This window comes from Ammodytes marinus (assembly GCF_949987685.1).
Source record: "Ammodytes marinus genome assembly, chromosome: 23".
In the NCBI taxonomy this organism is placed as follows: Eukaryota; Metazoa; Chordata; class Actinopteri; order Uranoscopiformes; family Ammodytidae; genus Ammodytes; species Ammodytes marinus.
Window position 1 is genome coordinate 607646 of NC_137227.1, and position 25766 is coordinate 633411.

The 25766-nt window shown below is 43.4% G+C and overlaps 2 protein-coding genes across 3 annotated transcripts; one reads left to right on the forward strand and one right to left on the reverse strand.

The window, feature by feature from the left end:
- Positions 1–12755: 12755 nt before the first annotated feature.
- LOC307268914 (low density lipoprotein receptor adapter protein 1) lies at positions 12756–18288 on the forward strand. The gene is made up of 3 exons (XM_080051713.1): positions 12756–13123; positions 14699–15415; positions 15936–18288. The coding sequence occupies exons 1-3, from the start codon at positions 13108–13110 to the stop codon at positions 16013–16015; spliced, it is 813 nt and encodes a 270-aa protein (XP_079907839.1). The 5' UTR covers positions 12756–13107; the 3' UTR covers positions 16016–18288.
- A 2561-nt stretch (positions 18289–20849) lies between these two features.
- On the reverse strand, positions 20850–25610 carry LOC307269296 (uncharacterized protein). Of its 2 annotated transcripts, XM_080052224.1 has the most exons (8): positions 25424–25610; positions 25000–25071; positions 24851–24922; positions 24491–24675; positions 23676–23739; positions 23414–23579; positions 21671–21868; positions 20850–21521 (listed from the first exon to the last, which is right to left on the reverse strand). In XM_080052224.1, exons 1-8 carry the CDS (start codon positions 25430–25432, stop codon positions 21418–21420), a joined length of 870 nt encoding a protein of 289 aa, XP_079908350.1. In that variant the 5' UTR covers positions 25433–25610; the 3' UTR covers positions 20850–21417. The 2 variants fall into 2 exon arrangements, with proteins under 2 accessions (XP_079908350.1, XP_079908351.1); XM_080052225.1 differs by lacking the exons at positions 24851–24922; positions 25000–25071.
- Positions 25611–25766: the final 156 nt, after the last annotated feature.

A 25766-nucleotide genomic window follows, 5' to 3' on the forward strand; every position in this document is an offset into this window, starting at 1 on the left:
GCGGGGGCTTTATTGTTGAGTGAGCGGGTGTTGAGGAGGGCAAAGTTGGCACAGCCAGAGGGTGATGGGATAGGGGCAGGCTGGAGAGGTCTGAGGTTAGCCAGGTTAGCTGTGCAGAGGGGCGGAGGGGAGGGGGGGAAACTGGGTGGAGGGGTGGTGGTGGTTGAGTATATAAATGATTGGCCATTTGGTGAAGTGATGTGTGGGTGAGGGGAAAGGACAGCAGTGAAATCCAGTCCATGTTTTCTCTCCTGCCTGGTGAGCTGCTGCCTGACAGAAGCGATGAATGGTCCAATAGCGGCCGCGGGTGAGTCCTGATGACGTGGCAGAGGTGCGACGGAGCTTGCAGGTAACCGGACGAATGGGATGGAGTTTCCGTGCTGGGTCAAAACAAACCCACGGCGGGAGCCTCTGTGGATGTAGCGGCGGCGGCGTAGGAGTCCAAGTTGTTGAATGACTGAGATGGATGATGGGATGAGGTGGTGGTTGAAAAGTCCAAACAGCTGTGCAGGTGAATAGGTGATCATGATGAACCAGGGGAAGAGTCTGACTGAGGGGAGACCATGCGGAGTGAGGAGGATGGATGCGACCAGATGTAGCCGACGGAGCAGCGATCATTAGCCGCCACTCGGTAGCTGAGCGAGGGCGACCCGCTTGCAGTACACAACACAGTGCGATCAGAGAGACCAGGAGGCGGCTGAAGCGGGTGGGACCAACGATGATGGTCAGCAGGCACCCGGAGATTATCCGACTGCCCAGTGTTGGAGGACAGCGGCAGCAGGTGTAGTGGCGTGTGTCGTGTGTGGCGTGTGTGGCTATATGAGCAGTGGCGAGAAGCAGCGAACAATCAGCAGCAGCAACAGCGGCGGCCTCTGCCTACGGTTGGTATGTCCCCTTCAGTTGTCAACACACGAATGGTGTTATGAGATAAAAGTCCCCGTTCAATCATGAAGTAAGCTAGCATCCAATGAATCGTTGTTCCCACACAAGTAGTAATGCCAGCGGATTGAAAAAATATTCCAAGTGAAGCTAATCACACTGTCCGATTAGTTCATGGAAAATAAAATAAATAAAATTAAGTTATTGAAAGTTAAAAAGTTTCAAACAGTTCAAAGTTACCGGCGAGCAGCGGCAGCAAGTTGCCAGCGTTCACTCGTTGCCGTTGTCGTTCTGAAACCGATAACCCAGAGTTGACCATCTCTGAGTTGACCAACTCAGAGCGCAGGATTAAACTCAGAGTTTGTAAACCCTGCTACCTGAAACAGGCCTCAGGGAAACACATGGGAAAAACAACAGAGGAAGGAATGAAAAGGACTTTAATGACAAGACAGGGAGACGCATATGCACAGGTCCTTAAAATAGGACATCACCTACTGTCACCACTGGTGTTTACTTAGCCAACACCCTCTGTGTTCACAGACCAAACACTAAACAGACAGGGCTTAATTCCTGTATTTCCACAAAAACCAGCAGCTTCTGAAATGCATATGTCCTGTATATAAAGTCCAAACACTAGTGATGGGTCGGGCAACACCGATGCGTCGGCGCATGTGTCGAGCTCATAGAGCGAAGCCCCGTGTCGGTGCGCGTATCGCTTTAAGAAAGTCACGTGACGATACAGTTGCAGTATCGTTTGTCGATGCGGCTCGCCGGGCGCGCCAAACTGTGTTTAAAAGGAAGCGCATCTGTGAACGGGATGCTTCTGTGCCAAAACAATCACGCATCATTTCAAACGAAAACCTTGTCTGCAAGCCATAATGGAGCCAGAGAGAAAAATAAAAGTTTCCGCCGTGCGATCTTATATCCGCAAATAAGGTATTTGTTTTTATTTCCTTGTAATTTCATATGGTTCTTCCCAGTTCCCACTTGATCTATCAGAACTCAACACCCCAACTTTCACTACAATATCAAAGATATTCAAACTTTGATTAAGATATGAAATAATACAATATAAAATACAATAAGTTAAATTATATTATTGTATAGCCTATCATGGTCATTAAATCAGTTGAGTCTGTCGTTGGGTTGCCGGTAATGATTTTAAAGATCCAGCAGATGTCAGTATGGAGCAGCACAGTGACACAGTACCGACACAGTATCAATACAGTTTGGTAATGTGTCGAAACGCTTCACGAGGCCTCATCGACCCATCACTACCAAACACACAGAAGCATATACACTACTTTAACATCCTGAGGAAATGACTAGGGTTGCTGAAATTTCCCGAAATGGCCCCTTTTCAAATCCCGGGATTTCAGAGCTCCTCACGGGATTTCCCGGGATTTCCCGTTGAAACCATTATTGCCCTTTAATACTACTTTAATGGGACTAAATCAATGCAAATAGATAAATAAATGCAGCAGAACAATGCTATATTACATCACGTTTTATTTCTACTTAAATAACATGAAGAAAAGCCATTCAAATTAGGCAAAATATTTTCCAGAAGATGCCTATTGAAAACGGTGTTTTTATGAAGAAAATACGAAAAAAATTTCACAGAGGTTCAATATCAAAACATGGCCAAAAAACGGTGTTTGGCGAACAAATGTATTTCAAACAATCTATTTTTATTTCTATGAACGAAATCAGTTTTAATTGAATATTTTCCAAAGGATAGGCAAATAACAAAAAATGCACTACCGATTGCTCTTAACGTGAGAAATAAGACATGACAGAACTAACAGCCTATTCAAACTGACACGCTAAGCAAGATTACTTTCCAGCTTTCCTTTCTTTTACTTTCATGAAGTGTGACTTCAAGAAACACTGCTCAGCCTGTTTCTGAGCTTTGTCACGAACTGACCGCACACCGAGAACGCTCTTTCTTCCACGGACGTCGGCTGTATGGTGGAAAGTGCAGAGTAGAGCTGCTGCAGGTGTTTGGGTCGCTCTTTGGTTGCCTCGAAGAGCGCAAACTCGTTTGAAATTATTTTGTGCAGGTCATTCCCATACCTCTGGTCTGGCTCGGGACATTGCATGCAGTCATTAGCCTCGTTCGACTTGGAGCCGTCTTGCTCAGACCTGCGCAACTATGAAGCCCGTCTTGCTGAGCGCACAACAAAAATGCTGTGCGCTCAGCAAGCCGAGCGTCATAATTGCGCAGGTCTGAGCAAGACGGCGACATCTCTAACGAGGCTAATGACTGCCTGCTGCAGATGTGCAGTAAGGCTCTGGGTCATCGTCTGCTCGCTTGGCTCTGGCTGATACGCATATTCTTGGGTATCATCAGACTCTTCCTCGGACACAGCACTTTCAGTATTGTAGAGGCGCTGGTATTTCGTATGCCTGCCTGTCTAAATAATATTTAAAAATATATCCCCCCTCAAAAAAAACTAAAAAAAAAAAAAAAACGGGAGGACGGGTCCCGCGGCCAATTTCCGGTACTCCCGGACTGACTCATTTCACGGGAATCCCGAAATCCCGGGACCCGTCCAGCAACCCTAGAAATGACCCCTCCCTGAGATGCTTTACTATAACAAGGCATCAAAGCCTTGGCTGCAGCCCAAAGAAATGGGATGTGTACATGAGATTAAGTAGCTTTTTCAGTGGCAAAGAAGCCCTTGTAAACCTCTCTGTGGCTATAAACTCACAATTTATGTCGTAATTTGTAATTACCATGTTAACAAAGTTCAGTTCAGAGATAATGGCTGTTCAAGATGGTTGTATGGGAGAAAAACAACTGACACCCACTCAACTGCCACTTCACCATTATGCCCTCAGGACGCAGGTACAGGTCCCTGTTGTGCAGGAGGGCTCGCTATGGCAAAAGCCTGGTACCTGCAGCCATAGCAGCCCTCAACAAAAGGCCAAGATAAAACACCCCAGTCCCACTCTGTTTATATATTCTGTATGCGTGTTATTTGTTTCTGTCTATTGTCTGTCGGCGTGCGGCCCATAAATGTACCTGTGACATGAAGAAGAATTTCCCCTTGGGGACAATAAAGTCTAAAGTAAAGTAAAGTAAAGTAAAGTAAAAATACGCAAACAGACAAGGTTTAGTCAAATAAACACCTAAATGTATATTTTGGACCTTTTATTAAAGAAGAAGTGTTATGGAACTAAAACGTTAAAAAAATCTAAATTGACCAGTGTCTTTGTCTGAAATGTCTGTCCTTAAGACATTTACTCAGAATTATTTTAGACAAATGTAGACAAATAATAGGAACACCTGACTATGAGGCCAGCAGCTTATATGAAACCATAGTTTCCTGAAAAAGTCATTTGGGAATGGGATAAGGATTAACGTCACTTTCCCTGGAGGAGCTAGCCTGGAAATCCAGACCCACATCTAGAACGATATAGGGTCTGGCCACAATCGATATACCTTCCCAACTTAAGGGGCGGCACCTACACGTGCATTTCAAATACTACTGCACGCAATTGGATAGTACTACGACCAATCAGAGCAATGAACAAGGTGAAGTATTAAGCCCCATTTGTTTAGCGAACAGCGGGGTTAACTGGTAAAGTAAACTTCTGTCGAACGAAGCTGCGCACCATGGGTGATCAGGCCTTTTCTGCTGCTGCCTAAAGACTGTGGAACGACCTCCCTGACCACCTGAGGGCCCCACAGACTACAGCTGTTTTTAAACGAACCATTAAAACGCATCTTTTTAAAAGAGCATTTAGGGGCGCCTTTAGCTCAGTTGGGCGTCCCCCCCATGGGCCTCGGCCAGCAGCGGACCCGGGTTCGATTCCAGCCCGCGGTCGTTCTCTGCATGTCACTCCCCTCTCTGCCCCATTTCAACTCTGTCTCTACACTGTCAATAAAGCATAAAAATGCCCAAAAAATATCTTTAAAAGAGCATTTAGCTAAAATGTCTTTGAGGTTCCCCTTTTAATTGTTTTAAATGCTTTTATTCTCATTGATTTGTTTTTCTTAATTTATTTTACTTCTCTGTAGCACTTTGGGATTCTTGTAATATAAAGTGCTTTACAAATAAAATGTATTATTATTATTATTATTCATACTCTTGGGACAGTGAACAACTATACAAATTTTTGTCCCTGTCCATCCAATAGTTGCTGAAATATTTCTGTTTGGATCAATTGGTGGAAAAACTAAAAAGCCTACACAACAATCTAATCTACCAATGTGCCTAAAAGGTTATATAAGTGACGGTTTCCGTAACTATTATGTCAAGGTAAAAAGTCACAGCATTCTAATTATATCACTGCTTGTAATGGTGCCAACGACAGATTATTACGTCATTTTTCTGCAATGAGACTCTGAGATAGAAAACTGGAATGCTGCCTATTGTTGACAAGCGTACTGTAGCTAACCGTGGATTGTCATTTACACATCAGTAAATGAGAATAAAAGTTGATTTGCAGCTGTTTAGAAAAAGGGAACTGATCATAAAACATTTCTACCGCAAATGGATAATGTAATTTCACATCCTACTGTTTGCTCTGCCTCCAACAATAGCAGCTTCACATTCTTGTTGGAGACGCTGTATGAGAACCAGAAGCTCACCAAAGTATGTGCAACAGTTCAAAGAAACTATGTATTTTATTCCCAACTGTTTTTATAACCTCCCAGTTAGGCTCAGGTATTCACTCTTTTTACTATGAATTTGAAGCTTATCTCATCAACACACTTTTACTTTTCTCTTTTCCATGGTATTGCTCCCTTTTTGTTCAAAGTTAACTCTGTTATATTTGTTCCTTGAAATCCCCAAATTTCCAGCCGCAAAACTGGGAGCTGTGTCACTGTGCCACTTTCCTTTAGTGTGCCTCTTGCCCTGGGCAGAGATTGTCTTTGTTTCCCCCACAATGAGTTCTAATAACCTCCTGAGAGTGTTGAAAACTTGGTTTCTGTCAAGACATTTGAATGAATGTGTGCCAGTTAGTTTTCTGAACGACTGGGTGTGTCTGTCATAAGCCCCTTTTACACAGCCAGTGAAAGCCGGGAATATGCCGGCCTTTCGGCCCTCCGCCCTGCTGTATAAATGCGACAGTTGCGGAACGAGGGAAGAAAGGTGCGAGAGATTGTTCCGGGAATTTTACTACCTCGGGGGGTAGTAAGATTCCCGACACAATCAGTTCCGCCTCTCTGTTTAAATGCTCCAGCTTGTTGTTGCGGAACAGGAGGGCGTTTGACGTTCTATAGTCTATGTTCTAAACATGCGACCATGTTAGCAGTTGAAGGACGTGTGTAACCACGGCGGCCTGATGTCCCGTAAAAATCACCAAATAAAAGGAACGGTGTATAATCTAGCTGATCATAAGGTCCGTTGCTCAATCCAAACCCCCGCGCTTCATTTTGCAGAGTGTATGAGTCTATTTCTGCCCAGGAGAAGTTGTACAATGGGAAAGCTAGGCTAGGCTAAGTAAGGGATAAAGTATAGCGAACGGGTCACTTGCTAGAAATAAAGACCGACAAGCTGAAGCAGGAGCCCGACGCGCAGCGCAGGGCTCTTGTTCAGCTTGAATGTCGACCTAGTAACGGGGGAATAGTCTGCTTGCCCCGCTAGACTGTCTGCTTCAGCTGACTGAAGGCTCCGGCTCAGCTGTTAGCCACAGAGCTACTGTTTTGCTAACACATTCCGCCGCCGCTATTATTATCCTAAGTCTGAGCGTATATCCACACTTCATTTCTGTCTACAGTAACGTGACTTCACACACTGTGTGTATGTGTATGTTTATGTCTGATTGGCAGATCTCTGCCCTCACAAAGAGACTCGCTCACAACCAACCTGTCACACACACACACACACACACACACACACACACACACACACACACACACACACACACACACACACACACACACACACACACACACACACACACACACACACAGAGGTGAAGCGGTCGGATTGATTTAGTCAGTTTGGTTAACTGTCCCAGTGGTGTTGGACTCAGCGCGTAGCGAGATCAACTGGCACATCGTGGGGACAGTAAAATACGGCCCTCTTACTGCAAGCTCCAGCACTTCTGCTCTCAATTCACCGGCCAGTGTTGTTGTAAAGCAGCTGACCGGCGCGGCGCTAAATGTTTACGTCACACCTGACGCTGTTTACAAGCACCTCTTTCATTCCGGAGCGCTGTGTAAAAGGGACTACTGATGCGCCAGCAGGCCGGCGTTGCTTGGTTCTGTGTAAATAACACAGAAGCAAGCAAAGCCGGCATTTTGGAGTGATGTTGTTCCGTCAATATGCCACAATCTCTGTGTAAAAGGGGCTATAGTGGCACACCCGCTGATGTATGGTCTAGAAAAAAGACTCTGAAGCTCTCTGATTTGGATTTAACCTTCTGCTATACAAGCACCGTAATGCTATCAGTAGCCTAAAAGGCCCACAATCACACATACTTATGTTTAACAGATATTGCGTTAATGCTTTAACGTTCAATATCTTGGTTAAGCAAATTGGCGTACATGCTGAAGTTTTTTGGAAGGTATCATATTATGTTCACCTTTGTATTAGGGAATGTAAGCAGCATGCTAACATGAACACAATGTAAAGCTGACGCTAATGGTAATGCCATTAGCTTTATAGGCATTTTATCATAAACAAAATGAATATGGCCTAGCTAGTTTTACTTGAATTTACTTGACTTGAATATCAGGTCATATTCATTTTGTTTAAAGCTCACATATTATGCACTTTGCTGTCAATTTTATATGGTCTAAGTAGTCCCTAATACTTATTTTTTTAGATGTTTGCTGAAAAACCCGTTCAGATCATTTATTGTAGCAAGCCTCTATACCCTGATTGTCCTCTGGTCTCAGGATGACCTATATTTGTGCGATCTGGCTGGCCCCTCCCACCTCTCTGCCGGGCTTTCTTTATATGTCCATGAGGCTCTCTCACCGTCTCTGCCGTGCTCTCGCGATACTAGAGAGACACTGCGTGACTGCGAACAGTGTTTACCCGGAGCTAAGCCATAGCTGGTTGCTTGTCCCAAAGCTAATAGCTATACACCAGTCAGGCAAAACTACCAATAAAAACTATTATTTTAGTTTCACCGTTTAAAAAAAAGCACAGGTAGCTTCCTATCCGTTGTGTTATTAAAAACGAGGCATTATTAGACTGCAAGGGGAAAGCTAAGTTAGTGTATTAGGAGCAGTGGCGTTTTCTCCCGGAGGCCAAGGGAAGCCAGGCTTCCCTGTTTTTTAGGCTGTAGTTGTCATCCAATAAAAACATTTATATTAACAGTTTCGGTAATCTTTGGTGCTGTGTTGCTGTCATTTCTTCCCCATTTCTCTCCTCACGTTGAGCATTTCACAATGCGCGAAACAGCGCCCCTTTACATTTAGATTCTGAAGACGCGGCGAAACACGACACTGCACACTGTATGTCTGCGAGGAAGCCACATGGACATATAAAGAAATGGACACCGTATTGAAACATGGCGCCCATTCATTCCTATGAAAGCTGCTCATAGGCGCAGAGAAGCAACAAGGAAGTATAATCCGGAAATTCCATGCGGCCCAAAGCATTACGTAGCATGGACGTAGTGGCATTATGGACCTATCAAGAAAGAGGGCGGCAAGCGTAGCGGACTGGAGGCGGGTGTCTCGTTCTGTAGCATCTAGCCTGGCGAAAACAAACTGAAAGCCGTTAAAAGCCGTTGGGCTAATAAAACGCTTGAGGTGGCGTTTTGAAATGAGAAAACTTACATTTTAATAGTATATGGTCTAAAGATAAGTATGAGCCTATGATTGATATCCAGAAAAAATGTGCAGAGACACAATCTTGTTCGCTGCTTGTACTGTGTGGACAGGGACATCTGCCTACGGGCCGCATGAAAATAAGCTCCACCCCTTATCATGCAATACCAATGGGTTGGCCACATGTCCATGCTGGCTGCTCGGAGAAGGCAGCATCCTGGGGGCCTGGGAAGCCAAGGGAAGCCAGGCCGAGCTGGCTTCCCTTGGTAAAAAAAAAGAAAAAGAATTGACCAATCAGGTGAGGACACTGCCCTCCTGTGATTGGTCAGGAGGGTGTCAGGAGGGTGCCAAGGGAAGCCACTCGGCCTTTGGCTTCACACCAATCAAATCAAAGCATCATTATCAACGTCACTGAAATTTAACAACAATAACAATAGCGGGAGATTAGCATGTTTGCATTGTTATCATATTAGCAAGAACAGTTATGGAGGGTGGAGATTTTGAGTATTTAGTAACAAATTATTTTACCAAACTGCCAATTGAGAAGCCATTAAAAATCAAATCTGACGGCAGGCCAATGCGTGTGGAGAGAAAGAAAGTTTATCGCACTTTCCGTGAGGAGAACTATGTCTGCACCGAGTGGCTAGCTGGTAGCGGCAAACTTCAGCTAATGGCCTTCCTCTACAAATAGTGAGTAAAATACACACCTTCTCCCGGCGCGGGTTAGCTGTTCCCTTAACTGTCTGTGTAGCTATGTGTGTTGTGTTTTGTGTTATTTTATTGCTAAGTGTGCCTTGATTGCCTGGATTAAGTTGCATTGGTAGGCCTACTGTATATCCACTGAAGTTGTTCGGGGTTGTCTTAAGTAGGCTATAGTGTTGTAATGAATATTTGGCTTAAACGAAAAGGATGTCTCTAAAGTGTGTATGTCAAGCACCTACAACTGATTGTGTGAGTCGTGTCTCACGTGAACGTGAAACTTAAAATAGCCTAAAACGTCCCCTAATTATATTGTGAATGAATTCGAATCTGCATTGGGCATTAAGCGGCTAGTTGTGCATTCCGGTCGGGGTGGGGGGGTGCATTTATAATAAAATGTATAATTTAATAAGACGATAAGGAGGTGTGTGAGTGAGAGAGAGAGTGAGAGAGAGAGTGAGTGAGAGAGAGAGAGAGCGAACGAGTGGTGTCGGACAGATTACAGGCGTGTAAGTCCTGGTAAAGTGACCAGGCGCTATAATAGCTCTTGTAGTTACATTAAATATAAGCTGCGACGTAGCCTACCCTTTTCTGTCCCCCACCTTCCAATAAACATGTAGATTAAAGGTGTTGTCTCACTTGGCTTCCTCAAAAAAAATCCCCACGCCACGCCACTGATTAGGAGCAAAACTTGGTGCTACAACCGAAGCTACATGAGCGCTAACGTTAAAAATAAGACTCAGACGATTTAAACCAGTTAAAACAGTAGCTTCAAAGTGTGATTTCTACAGGAATATATTCCCATCCTTTGTCATGTTAAAAACGAGTCATTTTCAGACTGCTGTGGGGAATATAAACAGCGTGTTATGAGCAAATGCTGGTTGCTTGTCCCAAAGCTAATAGCTATACACCAGTCAGGCAAAACTACCAATAAAAACTATTATTTTAGTTTCACCGTTTAAAAAAAAGCACAGGTAGCTTCCTATCCGTTGTGTTATTAAAAACGAGGCATTAATAGACTGCTGTGGTTAAGATAAATTATTGGAGTATGAGCAAAAGCATTCTGTGTAGGTGTATGTAACATTCAGGCTGTACTAAGGGCATCTTGTCGCTTAGCGGGGAAAACAACATGGCTGTCGCTCGGAAAATTTTCCATCGGATCTCGGGGCCGTGGACCAATAAGAAATGGGGGGTGGGGTTATCATAGACTAGTGCACGGTGGACGTTTCTGGGGGGGGAAGCATGGACATATAAAGAAAATATGGGGATGTGGCTGTGCCGACTATTACGTAATAGTCGGCGAGAATTCTGACTGGAGTATATTGGGGGGAGGGGTGGGGGTTTCAGAAAGGGGGAGATTAAGAAAAGGAGAGATTGTTATTTTTTTAAATATTTTGGCAGTCTCTAGGCACACCGTGGACCCATGGATATGTTAGAACACATTTAAAAAGTGCATTTAGCATAATATGTGACCTTTAAGGCGCGGTGGCGAACGTGGGTCTTAAAAAGAGCAAAGTATTTACAAATTATAATGGAGTAGTTGCCTTATCGCCTTTCATTTCCCAAAAGCAGCAAAGCTGTTTGATTATGTCTTCTGGAATCTTATACCACATATCATGAAAAATCAAAATATCCCCAAGCTGACATTTTTAAAAGTGTCTTGGTTTGTCAAATCAGCATTTCAAACTGTAGTAACTGACTGTAATATAAAAAGTATATCGTACTTTGAAACTAGGAAACTAGGAGAAGCAGCAAATCTGTATAAAATCTGTCATTTCAGCACTAATCGAAAGGCTTCATTTGAATGAATTTTGATCAAACCTAATAATTTTGCATGAACACCACCAGTGACAATGTTTATATTCGTCTTCTTCTTTTCACAAGCCCTGGACACTATGGTTAAGCGTTTCATGTTCCTTTCTACACATACGTGTACAACACTGGGCTGAAGAAACTTTCATTAGCATCAACATTGCGCCATTGCCGACTCTAATGGGGTTCACTGGCCTCACTGCTTCTGAACCGTTTCAAGTGTTTATTCTGGGGGCATTATGAACAGTGGCAGAGGGAAAAGCTTAAACGGTTCCATGTGTGTACGCGTCTGTGTGTGTGTGTGTGTGTGTGTGTGTGTGTGTGTGTGTGTGTGTGGCTGGGTGTGCCTGACGAGGGGAAACAGTAAGGCCCCTGTTTCTTCAGGGTTTGGCCCGACAACAGTTAAGTTCTGGACGTCACACTCGCCTCAGTTCCTCGCGACACACACTGCAACTATTCTTGGGGCAGCGGTGACATAATGGAGCATCTCAGACAGGCATCCACCCTCATACGTATCCTGCAATGGGCAGCAAGAACAGGGTCAGCATCCAAACTGTGGCATAGGCAGGAACACAGCTGCGCTTCTTGTTGGGGCATGTGCCCTCGAGGTACAGGTTAGTCAGTTTGGTTCACCATTCCGTGAATGCAAATGTAGAGTGGGGTATTAAATTGGCCACTGGCGATCCTCTCCATTGTCAACCATGGACGAAACTACTTCAACTATCGCTGCTCTCTACCTGTTGTGTCCCCCGAGATGTGTGGGATACACACTGAATTCAATAAACACACCATCACTCGGAGGTGCAGTTCAGTGAATATCCCCATAGATTTCACTGTGATCTTGCTGCAATAAATGTGTGAAAAGTACGCAGAAATAACACCATCATAATGCCACCTTGTAAAAGGCATAAATTGATGCTTTGTCGGGTGTGTCGACATGACGACAGGCAAACTACTGTTAAAATGCTTGTTCCCTGAATGGAATTCGGAACGATAAGGGCTCGGTGAATATCTTCTTCTGGAAAAGACAGAGATTTCACTGTGATTTCACAGTAAGAAATGGGTTATCTTCAAGGTGTCATATTATGTTCACCTTCGTATTAGGGTGTGTAAGCAGCATGCTAACATGAACACAATGTAAAGCTGACGCTAATGGTAATGCCATTAGCTTTATAGGCATTTTATCATTAACCAAAGTGTTAAGACCTTGAGGAGCAGTGGCAAACTTCTCCTGTCAAACATTGTTCAAACGGACATAACTTTATTTCAACTTTAAAGTTTTACAAAGTTCCAAACATTATCAAATGTTACATTTAAGGGGGCAACTTTATATGAAAAATTATATGGTGTTAATATGTAGCTACTTAAAACACCCATGCCAGTTAAAGTAACAAAAGGTAGGCCAATGGTCAATTGTTATTCACTGTATTTCACTTCACCCCCCCCCCCCCCCCTGCTAACACACCCACCAGCCTCAGTCTTCCTCGCTGCTCGGACGTAAGCGCTCGTCCACGTGTGACGAGCTCGCGCCTACGCGGTTTTAAAACTGTCTTCCGATGTGCAGTCTGATTCACTCACCTCACACAGACAGACCAGCAGAGAGAGAGAGAGAGAGAGAGAGAGCGAGCGCGAGCGAGAGAGAGAGAGAGAGAGAGCGAGCGCGAGCGAGAGAGAGAGAGAGAGAGAGAGAGAGAGAGAGAGAGAGAGAGAGAGAGAGAGAGAGAGAGAGAGAAGAGCATGATTCAGTCCGTACATAAACTAGCTGGCGTCTCACTGCCACTCATGTGCGCAAGAGGAACCCTTGGCTCACGGGAAAAATTGATTTTTTTTAGAAAAATAGAGGAAGCGAAAGAGTGGAGGGCGTCGGTAGGCCTACTTAGTGAACGTGAAGGATAACAGACTTCCACCTGCCCAGCGTGTTTCAATAGAGATCTCGAGACTGCAGTTCAACTGTGGCACACGAGGACATCGTTTGCATGAAACTGTGGCCAGGTAAACGCATCATTGTTTCTTACCTATTCGTTATATCAACTAATCATGATTTCTGACGGTTTCGCGTGAAGTCCTGCGGGAAGCTTTCGAGTCTCGCCGACCCCTACTCTAAAATCTCTATATTCCTGAGACTTTACGCCGCACAGCAACGTATTTAGAGTTTTTGAAGAAAACAATGTGCTCTGCTGGATCATTCGGCTTGAAAAGAAGGACAACATAACCTGCAGTAAAAAGTGCTTTGCAATTGCGTTTTAGGACAGGCGAACCAAACATCTTGCAAATTCTGCCTTACTGGGCACACTGCATAGCACACTCAAAATAAGAAAGGAGGATCCACCTCTTATTTGACATTTTTCAGTACTTTTTTTTACTGTATTTGTATTTTCCTCACATTTAGAATACATCTAATAATAAAGATGGATAATCTCTTTATGATGATAAATCCACTTCCCAGATTAACTTTTTGGACGTGACATGTACTTACTTGTAGCCTATAGATTGAAGGTTGGTTTTAGGCAAATTCATATCACAAGAAGTTCTTTGATGCATCCCGCAAGGCCTTACCTGGAAGTAAATTTGGATCATATTTTGTTTTATTGAGCTTGACCTTGTGGCAGCCAGTTGATGGGGAAAACCAGTTTTGCCAAGTAGCCTTGGTTTAACGCAAATATAGTAAGCTCTGTTGGTGTGTTTCCAAGTTAAAATTGTGTGTCTAATGTCTATGAGTAGCCTTAGTACATGTTTGCAACCCCACACCTGTAACTGTACATGTCCAGGCACTGGCTCAACTAACTTACATCTCTTTCTCCTGTGATGTGACACACTCGCCGAGCATTCTATTGTTTTTGCCGGATGAATATTTAGGAGGGGGATGCAAAGCTATTTCCTGAACACCAGGGGTGGACTAACAATGGCCACCAACTTTGGAACAGTCTGCGGTTCTCTCATCGCAAGTCACTTCTGAGGAGGGAGCTAGGATGTTGACAGAAAGGCAGAGGAAAAAGAAGGGGGGGGGATAAAATGTCTTAACACAATGGCGTACGGGCTGCTCTACAGGGTTTGTAGGATGGAACACAATGGGGGTCCAGAAGTGGAGGTTACATAAGATTTGAGTTAACAAGGTCACAGAGACTTTGAAATGTTCCATTAAGTAATAATACAGTGATATGGGGTGTTGGTAACACTTGGCATGGGGTTGAGCTCAAATAAGGTTATGTACCTGTGACAGCCATGTAATCATGTAATCATGGCTGTCACTTCACTTGTGTGACCTTTTCATGTATTTTTTGGCTTGGTTCCAGATCATCCGTATCATTCTACGCCTCTCTGTGCGGTGACAACAAAGCCAAAGTCAAAACTACTTGTAAATATTTAATGGCTTGGCTGGTGTCTGTGGTGAATGAGTGTTCCTCACTGAGTGCGTCACCTTTGCAACCGATCCTATTTGGTTTGCAGTTTCGAAATAATCCATTTCCTAGCTGTAGACTATTTATCTCCTGACAAAGCTTAAAAGTATGTCTCTGTTAAAATATTCACGCTCTCGTCTCCAACGCCAATGTCTCTCTATCATTTCAGATAAAAGCAGTGGATGCAGCTACGCTCCAGTTGTAGAAGAAAGTCGGGAGAGAGGGAGAGGTTCAGAAGAGGACCAGCTGACCACCGGCAGATACTCCTCGGCTAAGAATTCCCCTAAACCCGGCCCGAAGCGCACCATGTCCCTGGGCACGTTCCACCTCATGCAGACCCTCAAGAACTCTCCAGCTGCACTGCGTCGGCGCTTTGGCCGTGACCGCACAGAGTCCCTGTCCCACGGCGACCCCCTCTTCAAGGTGCACTACCTGGGCACGGAGAAGATCTTCTCCCTGGACCGAGAGCAGGCCCAGGACGCCATCTCCCACCTGCTGGAAGGCATGGCCAAAGGGAAGAAGAAGCTGAGGAAAGATCATGCGCTGGTGGTGCGGCCCAGGTACGTGGAGGTCAAGGAGCTGAGCACGGGCCGGCAGCTCACCAAGACGTACCTTCAAGACATAGCGTACTGCGCCGCAGACGCCAACAGGCCCAATGTCTTCCTGTACATCTGCAAGCACCAGGGCCAGCAGCTGCAGTGCCGCGTCTTCTGGTGCAGCCGGGCGGAGCGGGCGCGCGACATGACAGCCTGCCTGGCACATTCCTTCCAGCGGGCGCTCAGCGACTGGCAGCAGGAGGGCTCGGCCACGCTGCCATTGGGAGAGGCCAGGGGGGAGATGCCACACTCTCCAGCCCTCACCAAGAGCTCTGCCAGTCTGGGAAAAGGTGAGACCATAATATTGCTCTGCCAAATGTTATTTAGAGGTGGAGTCAGTGATTCTGGAGAACTCTTGTTGTCAAAATCACTTTGTCAAAATCAATGAAGATCTCCTCACTATGACTTATGTCTATGCTCTGTAAACTGTTGTGTAAACAAAGGGGGCCCACCATAGCTAGCAACATGCCCGTTTTAAAGAGCCTAGACTGGGTATTAACACTGGATTTCTTTTCAGTGCACACAGTACAAACAGGTAGCTGATAGTGAGGAGATATTAATTGATCTTAACAAAGTGATTTTGACAACAAGCAGTTCCACTAATGAAACACACACATTAACCTCAAGTAAAGGACTAAAGTATGTTAATGTCGTAGTTGTAGTAAATGAAAGGCCTTGTAAGGACCCCGTAGATTTGAGGTTGGCAATCCATTAGGGCTGGTTAGATGTTCATGATTAACATTAAAACACTTCAAGTTTAATTTTCAGCTGTGCTAACACCACCGACTTTTTCCTTTTTCTTTTCCTCAGTTCGTTGGAAGAAGAGGGGCTCTGTGTCCCGCAGCCCACTCTGGGCCATCAGCAGAAGAGGATCGGCCTCCGACAGCTAGAACTGAACCTTTTAACCGTTAACTCCTTTGGAAAAGTGCGGGAACGCATTAACCTGACGACTGGAGCCTGGAGGGCCATAGCACTGACTGGGGAGAGGGAGCGATTACAGAAACAGAGGTGGGGGACACTCCACGTTTAGTATGGACACAAGAAGACTCTTTTGTAAGACAGTAATCAGTGGCCATATGGACTTGAAGGTTTTTTGATGCTACTAAGTTGAGCGTCCGTCGTAGCGCATAGTAACTGTGGACTGGTGCCCTTTGTTGACCGGTCAACAGCTACACAAGGACATGGTTCATTTGAGATGGCTTGTTTGTTTTTAAGAAGCCTACTTGATGCTTAAGCCACAAAAGGTTTTGGGATTGTTGGAAAAGTGACTATTAAATCAAGGACAATGATACCAGCTAGTTGGCAAAATGATCCACAGATGATGATAAAAAACTGGAAAAGACGATGATAGTCTTGATTTTTTGTTTGTTTCAAGGCTGATTTTTATTTAACTTATATTTGTGACTGGCCAGGATAAATCCTTATTTCATTTTTTTAATAACCATGTGGCACTAGCGAGTATTTTACTCTTCCTTATTTTGAAATTTGGATGGACCAAACCACACAATTCGTGTTGAGAGTTTTGGCCCAGATTACATGGATGTCAAGATAAGAGAAACGGAGGGAAAATACAAAATGTTGTGTCATACATAATAGGGTAAAAGTGATTTGTAATCTGTCATACACATGAATGCATTTAGTCATTTGAGCACTTTCTTAATATTCCAACTGTAAAATTTCACATCTGCACACATCAGTTTAAATAAGGTTTATAAGTTACTTAAAGTAGTTACAATCCTCTGATCATAAATGACAAACAAGACTATCAAGGCAAATAATTATTTTATTTTATATGCCTTTCTCATGTAGCCTGGCTCCGCCCGCCCAAATTTCATTTTCCCTTCAGTAGTCAGTCTGGGTGTACAGCGCATTTCCCAGATTCTCCGGAGAATCTACAATCGTCCAATCAGCGAACAGAGCGAGTGGCTGAGAACGCTCCAGTTTCAGTTGAATGCTGCGTTCCTTTATACTCGGAAGAAGGAGATTTCCGACTTGGTAGTTCCGACCTGTCTGTGTTCCAGTGCATCTGCTCGCGAAAGTATGGACGCCTAAAACCTTTCTTGTCCAAATAACTAAACATTAGGCTCTAACAAGTTACTGTTGCCAGGTACCGGTAGATTCATAGACTACAATATGTAGTGAAGTCGGAAATTTCCGAGTTCCCTGTCCAACTGGAACGCACCGTCAAAAGCCGGCTCATGACACACGTGATGCGATTGGTTGGCTAATCCAGAGTGGCACTGGGCAGATCCAATAGTTTTAAACTTCGACAGACACCCGCCTCCAAGTGAGTGAACGTTTGCCAATTACAGCACTTCCAGACCTTCTGTACAAATGAAATGAAGTACGATGGTCTGGTTGGACCAGGCTATTTCTCAAGGGTCCCTCTACCTGGAACTATAGCTGGCATAGTAAAAGCACTACCGCTTTTGTCCAAAGGGGGTGCAAGAATAAACAAAAACTGAAAGTTCTTGGAGCACCTTTTTTAAAGAGGTCAAAAGCTTCCATGAAAGCCCAGCACCTGCATTATAGATGGACCCAAGCAGAGCCTGCACCCTAAAAAATCCCACTCAAAAAAACAATTTGAACCTTCCACTCATGAATTATTTACATGCTTGTGGCAAAAACATCCTGCCGTGACTAGAAGAGTCTGTTTGTGTCCCAACACTGTGAACACTGTGTTCCCAGTTGGGGGGGCAAAATGTTTTGGCAAATCTTCTTAAAGGTTCCAAATTCTCCTCCTCTGGTCTGACCGTGACTCTGCATATTGAGCAGCCAGTCTGCGGTGCGTCTAACTCTGAGCCTCTATTCTTTCACATTGCCAAAGCCATAAAAGGTGTCCCAACTAACTTTGGTTCAAGTGACTGTTGTGGGCATTGATATGTGCAGTATTGCATAACATGCTCAAGTTTCTGTCTTAAGGTTTACAAATGAAAGACTTGATGAGTTGTAGCTGCCTGAGTCTTGTCATTATGTGTTTTCTGACCAAAACTAAGCTATAAAATGTTGCCTTTTTTAACCAAAAAAGGAGTTTTTGACTGACGTGCCACTAGGTTTTTATCAAGTTAAAATGTTTGTACTTGTGGTTTATCTTTTCAATTACAACAGCTCCTCTCTCAATGAAGGGGGGTTTAAGTGCCTGCTATAAGAATATTTGATCAATGTGCTGTTTTTAAGTAGTTGTACATATTTAATTAAATTTATTTTATGAAATATTAAAACTTTTTATACAACACTTTGTTTGTCCGTAGATGTTTTGCTCATACTGCTGTGACACATGTATGCATAATGACCATAGATAGTAAATGATAATGACCTATTGTCTGTGTGTCTGGTTCTCAAGCTGCACGGTGGCACAGAGGAAAAGGCTCCTGGGGGTCATAAAGGCAGCGCAGACAATCACCAGCTGCCCTATTCCCTCTCTGGACGAACTGCACAGCTCCCACTGCCTTATAAAGACAAACTCCATCCTGCAGGACTCATCACAAACGGTTTGAACTACTGCCATCAGGCAGGAGATACAGGTCCATGAAAACAAGAACAAACGGACTAACAACACAGTTTTTACCCAACAGCCATAACCTCACTAAATGTTGCTACCAAAGCAGCTGCGTATCACATTTCTGAATGTGAATGTTTGTGTGGGTGATTGAATATAGTTAACAATTTTTATAGTTTTAATTAATTAATTTATGCATACGTAGGGGAGAACGGGGTAAGTAGGCACACTTTTTACTCTAGTGAGAATTGCTCATCACCAAAACATCTGTCAATAGCCATTCCTACATTAAATTGAAGCTTAAGGTGTTGGCTAGAAATGTGTGTCTCTCTTTTTTTCCAACTTATTGTAATGAAGAAGTAATTTACCATCAAAGACACTCTGACACATTGTGACAACCAACCCCATCAAGGGGTCGGTTGTCACACACTATGGGGTTGTTTGTCACAATGTTATCTTAATGGGAAAAATCTTAAAAAGAAGGCAAGGAGGCAGAACCAAATTTGAATGTTTAATTGCATTGTCAAGTTGACAAATAGGCCTACATAACGTTCTGTAGCCTTGGCAGCTGGTCTAGTTTGGGATGCACTGGGTTGTTTTGATTTTGTTGCCCTTTTTTCTTTTGCTTGCTAGCTGCCTTTTCCTGCTCTATTCTTTCCTTCTCTGGGGTGTCAGTGAGGATACAGCTTGACAATTTCTTTCGTTATTGGGTTCCTTTTCTGGCTGCAGCCTTGAGATAACATGTGACAACCAACCCCCCAAAAAATTTGACGACCAACCCCAACTTGAATTTCTTGCTAGCATCAAGGCCAACAACCATCTGACAACTAATTAGCTTGCTAACCACAATCTAAACTATAGTTTACCCTTCACACTTTCTGAGGGTAACAAGTGTTTTGTTATAAACCCATTGTGTAAAAGCCTAGAAGAAAAATACTGAGAAGCAAAATATTTTGAATTTGACATGAAAAACACAAAACATCCTCTCACCTGAAATGCAGCTGTCTTCCTCCAAGGAAGTCTATGTATGTGACCTCTGATCCCAATTCTGGACCTTTTTTATATCAACATTTCAGAGCTAGCGCGCTCTGGTGGCGAGATATAACGAATGTGACATCCAACCCATGTGACAAATTACCCCGTTCTCCCCTACTACCTGAATGTGAGGTTTTTGCACTGAACAAGGACTGCACTTAATTTCGTTTTACTTGTTACAATGACAAAGATATTCTATTAACCAGCTTTTTAACTTCAGTAGCTCTGACCTTGACAAATGATTTTCATGCTTGAATGTTCCAGTTTTAAAATGTCATATTTTGCCGAAAGAATATCGAATTCCCGTGTGTGTGTGTGTGCGTTTCGTAGAATGGGATTGAACGGTTTTGGGTTTGGGAGGGCGAGCCCGCTCGGAGAGAGGTTTATGTGTCATTTGACTTATTTCCCAGGGCTATTTCAGTGTTTTAACATTTCAAACATAAAAAGAAATCTCCAATACATGTGACTATACCTTCCTGTGTAGTTAATACGCAGATACAGCTCCAGACTAGACTCTGCAGCTTTGAAACAAATGGATTTGTACAGTATGCAGCCTACCAGAGCTGATTCCAGATATTATGTCTACAGGTTGCACAATTTTTTCTTTCTTTTTTTTTTTTACAAATCTGAATAGTGTGACTTTTTCATATAAATGATTATTAGTTACACATTCAAGCCATCGCCAACAAGTTGACAAATTAATTAAGCCTATCGGCTCCACAAAAATTCTGTATTTCTCAGTATGGCAGTGTTTACAAACTGGTGTTACCCCCCGACACTAGCGCAGGGAGCTTAGAAAGAGCCCAAGAAATGTGTCAGTTGTTGATTCATTCTTCAGAAAGAACCTGGACATACAGGAATAAAATCCATGTGCCATCACCAAAGGCTTATCTTGTGTAGATGCACCGACAGTGTTGTTGTAATTACTAACAATTCTTCATGGGAGCAACAGAAGCTACGCACTATAGCTTTAAACACACATCATTAAATTCCAACCAAAAATACCTAAATGTTGCCCTTTTTAAATCTCAACCTAACTGCTTTAATATTATTTATTCTACAAGCCAGTCAAAGTGCATGGAGGGAATATCTCATTTTTATTATATATATATCGCAGAAGAACCCAGACCCATTTCTCCTTTAAGGAAAATTATGGAGGATATAACACAGACCAAGTGGACCACATAGAAAACATTTCTGATGTTTTATTTAACCCTAACCCTACTAGAAGAATAAAACAAATAGCATAAACATAAAACTGGGACCAGCATAGGACAGTAACATTGGGTTTGTTTTATTTACAGATATGCAAAAATAGTTTTGTAATATATTTTACACACATTTTTGTTATTGTGACAAATATGCGGATCAGGATTTCCATGACTATTATAAGGCTAAAGGCCAGATGAGACATATACGTCACAGCGATATTTTCCTAACTTGTTCTATATAAATGTGTTCATGAAATATGGTCAGACTAGGTTAAATGTAATACAAGACACACCTTTAGTAACAAAAAACAACCTTTTTAAAATGAGCTTATTCCTTCACTTGTGTGCACCTGTCACACTGCAAATGTTGGGAAGTCCCATCCTGTCAAAGTCACCTTACCACCACACCAGGATGTTGAGTATATGTCACTTAGGGACTTAATAAGTAAAAGTCAATAATAAAGCTGAATAAGGAAGATTGTACGAGATTTAAAGTGTGTGTTAAGTGGGTGTCACCATGGGTTCTTCTGTGATATAGTCATTCCAGTCATTCCTCTCCAGAGGGACTACTTGCTGAGTTCTGTCTGTGGCGCTGCATCTTCAGAAGAGCCTGGACATGGAGCCGCCTCAGAGGCTTCACCTCCTCTATCACTATGGAAGAGACAAAACATTTTACAGATACCCTCAACAAAGAGTGTAGAGTAGGAGAAAAGGCGGATTATGTCTGATCCTTTTTGTAATGTAGCTGAATAGCACCACCTGCTGGCTTAAGAAAAGCAGCATTCCTGTTTTTTTTCTACCTTTGTCATAATGCAACTCGTCCCGGTTCCCATAGACCACATACATCTCAAGGAAGTTGAGGAGAGCGCCTGTGACAAGGAAGCGCTCCGGGAGGGGAAGGCTTTTAATGTAACGCATGTCCAGGGCGAAAGGGTTAGAGGGAGAGGGAACAGTGCACAGGGACACCAGCTCACTGACAACATCCCATACACGGATACCTGGAGAAAAAAAAAGGCCTCAAAGACAGAAAAGCTTTTCATTCAAAACCTGGAATAAACATTTGTAGAAGTCTGGCAGTTTAGGGGTAATGTTTAGAACTAAAACACCAGGGGCCTCATTTATAAAGCTTGCTGCGCACAAAAACCTTGCGTAGACAGGCAGAATGTGCGGTCAAATGTGCGGTAGCAAACCGGTGGTATTTATAAAAGAATTCTTTGCGGAGAAGTGTGCGTATTCCCACGCCAACTTTTAACCATGCGTAGAGCTTCCGCAAGGTTTTCCTGACTCGGGGAATCAGCGACACTCAATGGCAACACCACGAAATAAAGCTCTGTCATCGAAAAACACACATCCTTGTGAAATGCATGGCACCCAATATATTTAATCAATTACATGTGCGTACCTATTGTTGCGAATATAGGCTACTGTTGTCTATGGTATACAGTAATGATGTAGGTTGATTTACTTATCAAGTAGGTCTATACATGTTTTGGTTATAGTTTTAAATTGAATCTTATAGTTCTACTCTATAATAATATCATATACGTCGGGAGGTGTGTCCGTGAGTGGCCAGCGGGAGAGCAAATAGTCTTTATTTTAGGCTGTGTAAAAAGTAGTTTTGTACAAAATTAAGGGAGGCCAAACATATTAATTAAAACTATATATTTTGTTAGATAAAATCATGTTATTAATTTAGCAAATTATTTTATGCATCTCTTTCCCATAACAATTCACCCTGGAAGTTTAAACTATTGTTGGAAATGTGTTGATCTCACGGAAGGGAAACAATGCTTTGGAATAGACTACAGGCTAATGCATTATTTCACTTCTCACAACACATTTTATATAGGCCTATATATAGTCCTACAGGTTAGCTAAAACGTGATATTTCATACAGTACAAAGTTGGGCAAAACATCTTAACAAATACTATAATGACTGTGCCAATCATGATATGTGATCAGCGCGTGCGTGTGTGTGTTTGTGTGGCAGTTACAGCAACGCATGGCACGGGCTTTCTTCCTTCCCAGTCGCTTTCTTTGCGGCAGGTTGCCTCCTTTTTTTCCTCATGTCAGTCAAAGGTCCGTGCTTATTAAGAGCGTCATCATATTCTGGAGCTATTTAGCATTCGCCATGTATGGTAGATTGTGGGATGAAACTGGGAGGTGTAGTGGGTGGACACGGGGTGGAGATCGTCTGCGCACATTTCACCGCAGGTGGGTAATTATAAAGGGAAGATTGCGTGCAACTGTGCGCCACACAGTTTTATAAATCTCAACTTTTTTTTTGCGCAGCACATTCTTGGCTTTGTGCGAACGCAATGTTTTGGGAAGGTTTCTACGCACACCTTTATAAATGAGGCCCCTGGAGTTTTTTCCACAAACCTAATCCACACACCACATTCTGGTCTCTCTCGCTCTTAGAGATGGTTAACTCCTGAGACATCTGCGTCTGATTTAGCTCATGGAAAACGGTGTAATTATTGAATGGGCGCTGTGAAAGAATAACTTTCTTCTGTTTGGAATGCTGGCATTCTTTCCGTACCTCGCGTCTGCCAGTCTGCGATGGACTTGAGCTTCATGGGCGTGTCCCTGACCATGGAGTCCGTTCCTCCGATGTTGACCAGGCGCTCGTGATTGGAGCGTATCCAGGCGTAGGGCCGGGCGTACCTGACATAGCCAGCCAGTAGGAACAGAGTGCAGTTCACCTCCTAATGAAAGAGGAACAGAGTAGGCGGAGTGTGGGGATTCTAGGGGGGTTAGAGGTGGAAAAGGGCTGTGTCTCAGTGTTAGACGGACACACTTACAGGTACTGCAATCTCTCTTTCACTGGGAGAGGCTGGAAGGAGATGCTCCTCACTGCTGGGCTCCCTAGGGACACAAAGATCAACCACCGTTTCTTTTCAAGGCCCAATTAATTGAGAGTACTGGTGTGTCCCATATAGACAAATGGAAAGAATGGAGGACACAAAAACTAAATTGATATAGAATTCAGTGGATCAACAAATCCTCACATTGTAAAATCAGCAAACACAAAATCTTTGTTTTTTTGCTCGACCAAATGTTAAAAAAATGAGTTGTACGATCAAAATTGCCCCAACAATTCAAAACTTCTCAAAGATTGTAGTTCAACTAGAAACCGTATAAATCAGCTTACCATAAAAACGTATGAGGATGACAGACAACATTTATTTGGACCCCAACCATGTTCTAAACAGTCTGATATATTGGGTTCCACAATTTAACAAGTTTGGACTGAAACACTCTTTTGTGCACTATCCAATCCTCAAAATTAATACAGTGCTTAATCCCAGATCAAATGCATGCTGATGACTCTGAAATGTTCTCTTCTGTTATGTTAAATGAATGGATTATTGTCCTCTCTTGATGTCTTAAGGGTGGAGACAGTGATTCTGGAGAATGATTGTTGTCAAAATCACTTTTTGTCAAAATCAGTGAATATCTCCTCATGATCCACTAGCTGTCCATACTGTGTGTGATGAAAAAAGATCCAGTGTTAATAATGTTGCTAGCTACGGTGAACCCCCTTGTTTTACATATCCTTTGTTTACACGCTAGTTTACAGAGCAGAGAAAAAAAATAAGTAGCATCAATCAGTCACCCTTGGGTCTGTTGTTGCATCTTGGTGTGTGAGTGGGTCTGGGGGTCCCACAGTGGGCATGGTTCCCCGGGGAGGGGAGAGCTGGACTGGCTGTCCAGGCTCGGGGAGCTGCTGATGGGGGAGACCTCGCTGCTGGAGGAGCAGGAGGAGGCTCTGGACACGGCAAAACCCGGGGAATGCCAACCCTGAAGGTAGGGAAGAGTGGGATGGGTCACTGAGGATAATAATATCATGATAAATACAAGAGGAAATGTGTAGGCTTTGCAAGTCAGTCAGTCAAACCAGTAAGCAGCTGTATTTAGGCTACTCAATTTGGGTGATGCACTGTATGTTGTTTTTCCTGTCTCTACTGACACTAACCAGATCCTCGTTAACAACCGTCAGCAGCAGCTCCTCTTTCCCTCTAAGCCAGCCCTGGAAGTATTTAAAGCCCTGCATACAGACACAAGATCAGTTGCAACACATAATTGTGAGTGTAAACCATATTTCTGCATTTTGCATCTGCCAACCTGCAAAGATCCAAGTAGAGCCAGGTCACTGAGGAAGTGCTGCAGCTTCTTCCTCTGCTCCCTCTCTCGTTTCTATTTGGATTGGGGGGGGGGGGGGGGCGTTCAAGTAAATGCAAAATACTAATGCCTTATATCTTCCAGCCACCCTCCTGGTCTAGTATCCTAGCAACACATGCAACGCCTCCGTACAGCATCATGTATGTATATCAACAAAGACGGACACTCGATAAAGGATGCGACAGCACAATGACATTAAACCTGACATACAATATTTTAGACTTAGCATACAATGCATCAGGCCGACTCGCTCTACCACCTGAGCTACAGTCGCCCCAACAGTCAAATTAAACCTGACATACAATACATCAGGCCGACCCGCCTCAAAAATTATCAGAATTATGATCTCATAAAGAAAAAAACTTACACTGCTCATCTTGTTGCAAATTGCAGAGAAAAATCCTCTCCTTGCCAAGTGATCATGACGTCTTATAGTTATTCTACAGGTCGACACCCACACCTTGTCTGTTTGCGCAGGTTTGCTTCTGCTGGAGGCGATAATACAATGTCAGACCGAGGTTTTGTTCTAATCGGGTGTTGCCCTTTTTTTTTCATGTTCACTGTTGCAGCGTGAAGTCGGTTTGGTAATGGTGTATGGAAGCCCCTAGCGGTCATGTTGGCGGACCACCGTTTAAAGCCGCAACCCGACATAAGAGATGAAAACCGGTTGTTGGGGCAGTTCATTAAGTATATTGAACTCAAATTTAAAA

Bases quoted from the DNA above. Each gene is read 5' to 3' on its own strand.
- LOC307268914 (XM_080051713.1), top strand. The intron at 15,416-15,935 runs GTGAGACCATAA...TCTTTTCCTCAG, and splicing joins CTCTGCCAGTCTGGGAAAAG to TTCGTTGGAAGAAGAGGGGC.
- LOC307269296 (XM_080052224.1), bottom strand. The intron at 24,923-24,999 runs GTTGGCAGATGC...GTCTGTATGCAG, and splicing joins CTCTACTTGGATCTTTGCAG to GGCTTTAAATACTTCCAGGG. The intron at 23,740-24,490 runs GTGACTGATTGA...TTGTGTCCCTAG, and splicing joins ATGCAACAACAGACCCAAGG to GGAGCCCAGCAGTGAGGAGC.